The sequence below is a fragment of the Carlito syrichta genome, unplaced genomic scaffold (assembly GCF_000164805.1).
Source record: "Carlito syrichta isolate Samal-C Ts95f unplaced genomic scaffold, Tarsius_syrichta-2.0.1 Scaffold246138, whole genome shotgun sequence".
In the NCBI taxonomy this organism is placed as follows: domain Eukaryota; kingdom Metazoa; phylum Chordata; class Mammalia; order Primates; family Tarsiidae; genus Carlito; species Carlito syrichta.
The window spans coordinates 148,596-160,120 of record NW_007190234.1 but is presented as its reverse complement, the minus strand read 5'-3'; the positions used below and the strand labels follow the sequence as shown (position 1 = coordinate 160,120).

The 11,525-nt window shown below is 43.3% G+C and overlaps 1 protein-coding gene across 1 annotated transcript in view; it reads left to right on the top strand.

Annotated features, from left to right (window-relative positions):
- Nucleotides 1-10,378: 10,378 nt before the first annotated feature.
- The window catches only part of LOC103253679 (TBC1 domain family member 22A-like), an 87,271-nt gene continuing 86,124 nt past the window's right edge, over nucleotides 10,379-11,525 (top strand). The window contains exons 1-2 of the mRNA XM_021709510.1: nucleotides 10,379-10,390; nucleotides 11,134-11,248. Coding sequence (XP_021565185.1) covers nucleotides 10,379-10,390; nucleotides 11,134-11,248 — 127 coding nt within the window. The remainder of the gene's footprint in view (nucleotides 10,391-11,133; nucleotides 11,249-11,525) is intronic.

The following is an 11,525-nucleotide window of genomic DNA, read 5'->3' as shown; positions in this document are numbered from 1 at the left end:
TCTTCTTTTGTGAAATACCTTTGCCCCTAATGTTTTTATGTTGTCTTTTTTGTTAGATTGTCCTACTGATTTGTAGGTGTTATGTTGCTAATATATTCCGGATACTAATTCTTCTTTGGATACATGTGGATATACGTATCTTCTTTTAATTAGACAATTGACTTTTCATGCTCATTGATGAGCAGATGTTCTTATTTTTTTCTTTATGATTACACCTTTTTGGGTCCTAAGACATCCTTTCCCACCTTACAATTTCAAAGGAGTCTTCTTATATTTCTCCTAAGGGTTTAAAGTTTTGCCTTTTACATTTAGAACCATAATCCATTTAGCATTGACTTTTCATGGAGTTTGATGTTAGCAGTCCATTTTCTTTAAGAATTTCCCATGTGAGCCGGGCTCGGTGGCTCAGCCTGTAACCCTGCGCCTTTGGGAGGCTGAGGTGAGTAGATTGCCCGAGCCTGCGGGTTTGAGACCCGCCTGGGCAGCAAGACCTCATCTCTACAATAAATCAAAAAATCAACCGGGCATGGTAGCACATGCCTGTAATTCCGGCTACTTGGAAGGCTGAGGTGGAAGATCGCTGGAGCCCAGCAGGTTGAGGCTGCGGTGGCTGGGAGTGGCCACTGCACTTCAGTCTGGGTGACTCCAACTCAAAAAAAAAAAAATTTCCCATGTGGTTAACCAGTTGTACCCTTGCCTATGAATCAGTGGCCCGCTCTCTGTCACTTCTCAGGATTTTGTGTGTGCACGTGTACACTCCTTCTAGGCTCTCTGATCTATTTCATGAGGCTCTGTCTATCCCTGTGCCAGCTTCACCTTGTTTTGATTTTCATAGCCTTGAGTCTGTTAGGATGGGACACCTATATTTGGTTCTTGTTTCTTGGTTATTTCTGACCTTACCTTTTGTATGTAAATTTAAAACCAGTTTTTATGTTTCAAGATCTCAGAAATTAGTTTGCATACATTGATCAATTTGGAGAGAATTCATATTTTATTATTGCATTTATTTAGTTCTTCTGATCTTTTATTTTACAAATATATTATACTTGTTACATTTATTTGTAGATTTTAAGAAATAGATAGTATGTTCAAAATGTTTAATTTCATAGTCTAATTGTTATGTAGAAATGCAGTTCTTATATAGAAATGCAGTTGACTGTTGTAAGCTGTTAATCTCTTTAATCAATTATAATAATTTATGTGTAAATTTATTTGAGATTTCTAAAAAGTTAATCAAGTCATTTGTGAAAAATAAGTTTGTTTTTTCTTTCTATTCTGTATATACATTTTTCCCTTTTTGTTTGTTTAATTTTGATGGCAAAGACTTCAACTAAAATGAATATAAGTGACTGGGCTCGGTGGCTCAGCCTGTAATCCCAGCACTTTGGGAGACTGAGGCGAGTGGATTGCCTGAGCTCATGGGTTGGAGACCAGACCTCGACTCTACAATAAAATAAAAAATAGCCAGGTGTGGTAGTGCGCGTCTGTAGTTCCAGCTACTCGGAAGGCTGAGGTGAAAGAATCGCCAGAGCCCAGTAAGTTGATGCTGGAGTGGCCATGAGCGGGCATACCACTGCACTCCAGCCTGGGCAAAGGAGTGAGACTCCAACTCAAAAAAAAAAAAAAAAGAATATAAGTGAGGAAATCAGACATCCTAGTCTCATTCCTTATTTTAAAGGAAACTCTTAGCATTGCACCATTGACTTGTGATATTTAATATTTATTATGCTAAGGAGGTGCCTTGCTCTTAGTTTTAAATTCATAAATGGTTGTTGAGGTTTATCAAATCTCTTTTCCTCCCATCATCTGAGATAAGTTTTTGCTTCTTTGATCTATTAATGCAGTGGACTTTACAAATAGATCTTCTAGTATTGAGCCAACTCTACATTCCTGAAATAAATCCAAATTGGTCATGATGGATTTTTTAAAATGCATTTGAGAATTAAGTTTGTTCACACTGAATGTGCATCACATACTGCATCACAGTATTAAGTTTGATAACATCTGATGTACCATACTGTCAGACAGAATAGTCAGGTTTCTCTTTATTTTGGAAAAGGCTTTCTAACCATTTACTGATTATTCAGGTATGCTCTGATATGTCCTATCAGTTGTGTTGAGTATTTATTCTGGTAATAGTGATGCTGTGATGTTTTGTTTGAAAGTATTATTTCTTTTCAGTACTTAGTTTTGAATGTTATGAAACCTTTGTGTTTTGCTAACCTATCAAGACACTTGATGTGAACATAAAACATCGGGATGCAAATTAACGTATCTGAATGAGGTCATTGTTGAGTAATTTAAACATCAAATGTGGCATCACTGCTTGTTGTAAGAGAGTTCTATATATTGTGTTGTAAAGAAATAGACAGTACTTATCTTGGTATATTCAATATGATATGTGGTTGCCTTTTATTACACATTCTAGATTTTTAAGACTTTTATTTTGGTTTCATTCATCAGGTGTTATAATTCATATGGGGGGAATGTTCCTTGAATCATGTTGCAAAAACTTGAGTTGTAAGTAATTTCTTCTTTCTGAGCCTACAGTGCCTCTAGATTTTGAGGGATATAAATCCCACAGGTCTTCTCAATAGAACTCTGTATTTTCTTGCTCCTCTCACAGAAATTATCTCCATGGTGCTTTATATGCTGTGAAGTCATATTGCTGATGGATAGAGTAGAATTATGATGTTTTAAATTTTCTAAAATCAGATTTTTAAATAAGTAATCATGAGCACAGCAACATTTTCAGTTTCAATATATTTCACTTTTTTGTATGTAAAATATCTCCGCTCCCTCGTGTACACTGAAAGACTGGTGTTCTGGTTCTGCTGTAGAGGCATGTGGAATATTTGATAAAGTGGATGCAGTGAAGACAGAGAGAGCAGTCTACTAGGGGACCCGGTAGGCATGTGAGTAATGCTGTTGAGACTTTAAGGAAGGACCTTCACTTTTGAATTAATGTGTGTGCCATGGCATTCAAGTTTCTGAAGTTTGGCAAGCAAACTAGGAATGCCTCCAGTTTTTAATTTCTTCAGCCCTGGTGATAACCAGTAGCAGCAACTATTTTTATCGTTGTTGTTAAGTATAAACCGATTTGCAGAATAGATACTTGGGAAGAGTTTAAAGTTTGTATTACTTTTAATGAATTCTCAGTCTCTAACAAAGACATGAATATCAAGAATGTCACCAGAACTTTAATAGCTAATAATATCCAGTGAGTATTCCTTGTTAGAGCCATTTCAGATCATTCTGTGTTGTCATTAAACACATCTACATGCTTAGGGCATCCTTCCTTTATTGTCCTTTGGTAGATATTATTGCTATTTAAACCAACAATGCATTCATTGAAATGGGAGTCAATGTCCTGTGACAGGTCTTTTTTCCTCCTCTCATGCCTGCTATTTCCTTAACCAGCCCTTGCTTCTACTGAAAGTCTTGTGCAAGTGAGCACATTGTTCTCATCTTTCTTGTAATAATTGCTAGTATGTTTCACTGGATTTTTGACATACAAAGTTGTGGGGGTTGCAATCCCTTAAAGAATGTCAGTGAACACCCGGTAGGCATGTGAGCGACACCAAGACCTAGATGTGGTCTCTGTCCTCATCAGTGCACAGTTGAAGTGTGGGGTGAAGATAGATGTGCATGAAACCCGGGGAGATCATATACAGTTGTAAATGAAATCACAGTTATGTCCTACCAACTACATTCTAGTCTCTCTAACAAAGACATGAATATCAAGAATGTCACCAGAACTTTAATAACTAATAAAATCTAGTGAGTATTCCTTGTTAGAGTCGTTTCAGATCATTTTGTGTCATCATTAAACACTTCCACATGCTTAGGGCATCCTTCCTTTATTGTCCTTTGGTAGATATTACCGCTACTTTTTAAACTAGCCATCCTGGTTCATTAGCTCACAACTTTGAGATCTCTGGGACTGTCTCTTCTCTGCTCAAAGCCTTTAGTGAATGAGTTAATTAAGCAGCCGATTGATTTAAGTGATCCTGGCCCTTCCTCTGGGGCCAGTACCCTGAGCTTCCAGCCCCTTCAGTTGGTCCCAGGGAAAGAGGGCTGGGAAGTGGGAGCTGGAAGAGGGGCTTACAGTCAGCTTGAGGGTGGGGAGTGGGCAGGGTGCCTTGGGGTTGAGCTGAGCACATAGTTCAAGGCAGACACTCGAGGAGCAGAGGTCCCTGAGACTGGAGCCACAGGAGGTTCCAGGGCATAGCCAGGGGTACGTTTGAACCTTGGGGCTTTCAAATGGGCACTGAGCTTCTTGTTGCTTTGCTGGTTTCCTGCAGGCTGTTGCTCAACCCATGGACAGGACAGGAATCAGACAGGTCCTCCTCCATCCTTCTGGGGTCATGATCTTCCAGTGTCCCCAGTCATCTCTGTGTGGAAATCTTGTTTCCATTATTGCAGTAAGTGGGAATTTTCCCCCTCAGAATCTAGACAAGGCTGACCTGTTGGCAATATTTTAAAAGAGAGGCTTCTCCTGCCTCTCCTTGGGGGTTCCTTGTGCACCGTTTAGGTAGGTAGTAGAGGGTCTTGCAGCTGGGGTGAGTTGGACTAGGACGACATGCAGGCAGATGGAGCTGACAGCCTGTCAACCGTGTACAGGGGGCCTAGGACTTGCAGTTGGCTCCATTGAGGGTGGAGCCATCTGTGGTTTTTTGCTGTGACCCTAGCATGTCAGTGATGGGAAGAAGCGGGGCTGGAGGAATTCAAGCAAGTTATTTACCCTTTCTTCCCCCTCCACCCAAAGAAACATAAATCATAGAGGTTTTCCTTCTTTTCTAAATTAATAGCTACTGTTGTAGGGAAATAATAAGCAGAAGATGAGTTTAGATCTGTAATTACATGAAGAATGGGAGTGCCTGCCCAGAAATGGCAGGGGAGGGGATGCTCATCTTGGAGTGATTAGTGGAAATGGTTTAATTGGCGTGGAGTTTGGCGTGCACTCAGAATTGCTGAGCTGGCTGGGCGCCGGCCTTCTACATGGAGATGATGGACCTGGGAACAGCTCACAGGCGGCTGGTTTCCTAATGGGGAATGAACGCTCAGGCCTCTTAGTAACCTAGATCTATGGAGGAGTGCTCCTCTTTGCTTTTCCTTTGGCAGGTTCTCTCCAGCACAAGTCCATGACTTGTAGCATGGAAATAGAGTCTTTTCAGGGAAAAATAACAGTTCTCCACCAGTGGAGCCAGGTCATCATGGAAAGGCTGTTCCTCAATTTTTTGTTTTCAGCCACATGTGGTTTCCCAAACAAACCCTGAGTGGTGTTACCCAGGGCTGTGTATGTTTATGTGCTTTTGTGTGTGCACATGTGTGTGTGCTCTTCTCTGTGTGTGTTTTTGCTCTTCTCTGTGTAATCTTTGTGTGTGTGCTGTTCTATATGTGTGTGTGTGTGCTCTTGTCTATGTATGCTCTCCATGTGTGCTCTTCCCTATGTGTGCTGTTCTGTGTGTATGTGCTTTTGTCTGTGTATGCTCTTCTCTCTCCATGTGTGCTGTTCTGTGTGTGTGCTGTTCTTTGTGTATGTGCTCTTGCCTCAGTGTGTGTTTATCTCTCTCTCTGTTTGCTCATCTCGGTGTTTGTATGTTTGTGTTCCTGTGTGTGTGTGTGTGTATGTACATGTGTACATGTGCTTGGGCTCTCCTCTGTGCAGAAGGCTCCTCTTTTTCTCCCCCAGGAAACACTCCTCATCAGTCTTCACCACCTTGTTTACCTGTCACCTCTCTGAGGTCTTTCTTCACTAGTGCTCCCGTCTTTCCTTCCCTCTTCAACAGAGTTACTTCTGTCCCTTCCCCTGGGTTCATTTTTCTTCTCAGACAAGTAGGGATCCTGAGGTCCTGATTGGTTGGCATCTGAAGAGCAAGGTTGGAGCATCACTTGATGGAGAAAACCATATAGGAAAAGCTGGTCACACATCTACTAGGTACCCATGGCATCGTGTGTCTAGACAGAGCACCAGAGTGGGCTCAGATACCCACCAATGGCACAGAAGTTGGGGAACAGGGAAAGTGAGGGCTGCGAATACGAGGCAGAGGGAAGTGGCTGGATCATCTGCACCTCCATTCAGCCATTATCAGTGTTCCTAAGTCCTCCTCTGTGCCAGGCTGCAGGGCTGAGGGCATGTTGGTGACTGAGACATAGGAGATCCTTCCTTGGGGTGAAATTAGTGAGAGCCACAGGCTAGAACCAGGTTGGCATGGTAAAGGAGGTGCTGTTTTGGATAGGGTGGTAAAGGCAGTTGTCTTTAAGGAGATGGCATTGAGCTAAGATCTTATGCCAGAAATCATGGGAACCATGGGAAGTTTGGGAAAAGGGAGCTCTGGGCAGAAAGAGCAACAGTGCAAAGTCCCTGTGGGAGCAGAAGAGTTGCTGGCCTAAGGAAGGAGAGCCCAGTGCAGGTGATGAGGTCAGAGAATAGAAAGCCACAGGGCAGACACCTGCAGTCGTGGTCAGGAGTGTCTACAGATCTTGGGCAGATGCAGGGGTCAGATGGTATGACTTGTTGTGTTCTGCATTTTTGACAGCCCCCTCTGCTACTTGGTGGGATATGGAGTACTGAAGTGATTATAGGAAGACCAGCTGGGAGACACTCACAGCTGACAAGGCATGAGATGATGGTGGCCAGGCTAGGGACCGTAGACATGGGACAAGTGTTTGAAGATTGTGCTCTTTGGGGGTTGCTGTAGTGGTGATAGCTTGTGGGGTCCACAGGTCTCCCCAAGTCTCTCCGAGAGGCTGAGCCTGGAAGTGTGCACTGCCTTAGTGACAGAACCAGGATTTGTATCCAGTGCCACTCACTTCCACAGGACAGCCTCTTTTCACTATTTCATCTTGCCTGCCTTGTTGAAAGTCATTTTTATTTAATGCTTGACCTGCCTGTCCCTTTATTTACATGTTAGTGGGATTAAAGTCCTAAAAATATGATGTTCAGGTTATCAAGAGAGATCAAGTGGAATTAAATCTAAATAATTTGGACTGACTGATAGCTTTTCTTAGTTAATAAGAAATCTGAATTCTACATTTTCCCCTAAAGTAGTCCGAGGGTACTCTTTTCAAATGCATTAATGTCCAGGCTGGCACTGTGCTTCCAGAAGACTGGGTCAGCAGAGGCCCTTCCCCTTGGTGTGGAGAGGGCCTAAGAACGTAAATGTTGGATTGTTGACTGGCTTGTGAGGGTGCTTTGGGAGTACTTGAGCACTGTTTGTTTACTGACTGTGAGGGCTTAACCACCTCCTCCAAGCACCTGTTCAGTGCTGCTGACTCGCCCTGTAGTGCTTTGTGCATTTCTCCTGAGGTAGCATTCAGGTAGAACTCAATCCATCTCAGGTACAGCTTAACAGAAGCTGGGCTATTGGGGCTTCTTGTACTGTGGAACCGAGTCAGGCACCCATGGCAGATCTCTCCCCCTACAACTTTCGCAGACCTTGCATGGGCTTTTGGGAGGTCTGGAGTCCCCAGTGAGCAGTCTGTGCCAGTTGCCTGCAGAACAACTGCAGAGAACTCACATTTCCTTTGGTTCTCCTCCCTGAGGGAAACTGGGTAAGTGTTCTCTGTCAGATTGGGTGTCTTCTTTGCTTGGGCTGCTGAGGGAAGAACTGCATTCATGCTTGGGAGTAGGTATGGATGTGAGTTTGTGTGTGTGTGTGTGAAGCCTCCAGAAGTACAGGGCTTAAGTAGTGGGGGTGTGCCACTGCTCAAATTACTACTTCCATCTCTATGCTTTAAGCTCTGAATTTTCCCCTATACAACCCCACACTACATACCATATACTATACACCACCTCACACACACCATACTGCACACACACCATATACACACCACACAAATTGTATAATACACACTACACATCATAACATATACATAACCACATACTACACACCATACACAGACTACATACATTATCCACTCCCCACACACATTATCCACCACACACACACACACACACACACACACACACACACACACCACACACACACACAATATACCACACATACTATACCACACACACACAGACACAGACATTCTCTGATCCCTGCTATATGACTAGCTCCCTGCTCTGGGGAGCATTTCCTTGGCTGCCCCCCATCCTGGGGGCGGGCCCTCTGGGACACTGCATCACTTATTTCCCAGGGTGTAGGACACTGTGTGAACAAGAATGGTACTGGGACACTGCAGCCCTCTGCAATAGACATTGGACATGGTGTGATGCCAGCAGGACTTCAGGGTGTTTTGGACCTTCTTAGCCAGGAGGAACTTGGCAGAATTTCCCTATCTCTTCATGACTCTGTGTGGTCAACTTTCATGGAGTCATTGAATCTCTGCTGGTTTTTTTTCCCTCCCCGTCACTGTTCTTCTTGTCCTTGTACAACCCCTGTCCCATCCTTTTCCTGTTCCTAACCCTTTCTGGGCTCAAAGGTCCCTAAGAGTCTTGCTGGTAAGAGGTGCTAGGGGCTGTTGATTTTCACAGATGCTCTGCACCTGCCTTAATGTTCCTAACCTACCTTGCTTCCCTGTCACTGCCCTGTCTTACAGTTGAGTTCTGTTGCCTGGGCTTCCATTGTGTCCCTGTGACTGGTCAGGTTGAGCTGCTGTTTTTGTGACTTGGGGCTGAGGTGCCATTGGCTGCGGGTCCTCCTGCCCAATCCTGCTTTCCTGTCTGTCTTTGGGGCCACCTGAGGGACTGACAAAAGCATGCGTCTCCTGGCCACTGCTTGCAGCTTTATTAAATAGTATCTATATCATTAGCTGTTAGGTTAGGCCTGAGTTGGGGGGAGGAGGGGGGAGTTGGTCTCTGATCTGGTGCCATGCAAAAGATACAAAGAATTGCACAGAAGTTAGATTGGAAAATTCAGTTTATATACAAAGTAAATAAGAGACAGAGAGACAAAGACAGAGGTGTTGGGGGCAGGGTGGAGAGAAAGAGAGAGAGATTGATTCACCTCTCCAAGGTAGGGGAGAGGGCCAAAGCTAGGAAAATATGACTTTCATAGCTCAAAGAACACATGACCTGACCAGTGCTTAACAAAATAATGCAAATGGCTGCTTGAGGCTGAATGCTTTAAACCTTCCCTTTGGTGGAGGCAGGTCATTAAGGTGATTGAGTGGTGGTCTTTTTTACATCATCATGAAGGGCAGATGAGTACAGGTACTGATGTCAGGTGATGGACAGCAGGCAGATGGGTGGATGAGTCACATGACAGCTGCCATGTTGATGGGGTCTGTGTCATGAAGCTCAAGAAGGGCTGATTAGGTTAACTTGGATTACAAAACAAGCTGGGGAGGAGGTTGTAAAACAATTATCAATAGTTACCTCTGAGAAACTGGTTCTGGCCTTGATTAGAGGGCAAACTAGGTCATGTTAAGAGAATATGACAGAACTAGGCAATGTTAAAATGACTGCTCTTTGGGTTTATCAACTCCATGTTGGTCCTTTCATTGGTTAAGTGTTTTTACATGCAAAATTCTTAAATGGTGCTGCATTGTTGTGTGATTTTTGATCTTGTTTAAACATTCAATTTTCTCTAGTAATCTGTTGATTTAAAATGAAAACTGTGTATTAATATGTAAGCGTGAATGTGTTACTCATTTAACCAATATTGATCAGGTGCCTGCTGTGTTATGGGGAGCGGTTACTTTGTTACTCAACCACAGTGGATAGGGTACTAGTGTGGCAATTGGGGAGGGCCTGGGTTCTAGGCCTGATTTTGCCATTGTAGACTGTGTGCCCTGGATTGAGGCTTCTCCTGTCTAGATCCCAGGTTTCTCTTTTTACATTTGGGTTACTGGTGATTTTAGAGCTCTAGACTACCAAGCCTGATAATATTTAGGGTTGTAGGCAATGTAGGAAGGGATGGACTCCCCAGGGTACAAATATAGTTGACTCTGCAAGGTTGGGTTGTTTGGAGGTGATATAATTCATCCATTTGTTGGAGCGTTCATTACTGAAGTCTTAGTTGTTGTGCCTTGCTTTGTGTGAGGCCTGGACACAGGGTCAGACTTGGCTTTGACTGGCACACAGCCTGAAGGTCAGGCTGGAGCTGGTAGCCAGTGACTCAGTGGAGAGAAGGGGGACCAGAGTGTCACAAAGTAGGAAGTAGGTGGCTCTTCCAAAAAGAGGATGGGGGAGGAAGCAGAAAGCAGAAAAGTCTTCATGAAGGATGTCATGCTTGAAGTGAGTCTTGAATACTCAGAGTGAAGGAAGCTCAGAGTAAAGGAGGGATAGACTTTCCAGGCAGCTGGATGGCTCAGAGAAGAGTGCTGTAGCTCAGTGTGGCTAGAATATGGGTGCTGGCTGAGGGAGGGCCCAGGGGCAAGGATTAGACTGAGGGGAGTCCAGAGTGCTGCACTGGTTCTGTTAGCCATGCGTGTGCATGTATGTGTGTACATACATGTGTGTATGTGGTATGGTGTGATAGGCTTTTGTTAAACCTTGGTAAATCCCTTTTGTGAATGAAGGTAGAGGAAGGTGGGTGGAGATAAGTGATGGAGGAAGCATAAACTGAATGTAAGAATTGAGAGGAAAGAGAGGGAACTGGGATAACTCCTGTGTGCGTGGCTTAGGTAATTGAAAACCCCATGGAATTGGTACGCGATAGGAAGATGCTTAGGTATGTCTTTAGGGATGGTGATAACTTTTCAGGGGTTTAAAGATATCTACTTACCTTATGAGGGAAATTCAGAGCATCTGTCCATCTACTCATCCACCTGTTTTGTCCATCTGTCCATCTGTTTGCCCACCCACCCACCGATCCCTCCATCACTGAGGAAGTCTTCACCAATGGCCAGATGCTGCTTCTCTGCTCACTGAGCCCCAGGCAGCTGTGTGCCGCCATGGCCCAAGGAGCCTGGAGGAGCAGAGAGCATCTGTTGTGAGAGCCAGCTGGGGGAGGGCTGAACCGCCAGGGGCTGGGGAAATGCTGCACATGGCTTGTGAGCAGAAGATAGTCAAGATAATTGGAATTTAGAAAAAACATTAAGCAGCAATTGATATTTGTTTATATTTAATATTAGGGAGAGTGAAAAATATTGATAGTATATATTTTAAGCAAAAGGATGCTTGTGTTTTAAAGTTTTCCATGTGCTTACTTTTTGCTTTACCTCCTGTTCCGTTTCCAGATTTTTGAAAGGATCTTGTTTATATGGGCAATTCGTCACCCTGCCAGTGGATATGTTCAGGGAATAAATGACCTCGTCACTCCTTTCTTTGTGGTCTTCATTTGCGAATACATTGGTAAGCTCATGTCACTATGAATTTTTCTCACAAATATTAAACAAACTTGGTGAACTTGTTGTGTGTGAATATGCATCATTATATCAATGTTGAAACTTGCGATTAAGCTTCATGTCATTAATGACAAGTAATAATAGAGAATAGTAGTTTCTCATTGATGTTAAGTTTTCAAAATGTCTTTAAATCTATGTGCTCAACAACTGAAGACATTAAGATGCAGTTATAATTATTACCTTCTTTTAAATAATATATGAAGAGAAATGTATTTGGGCAGTAT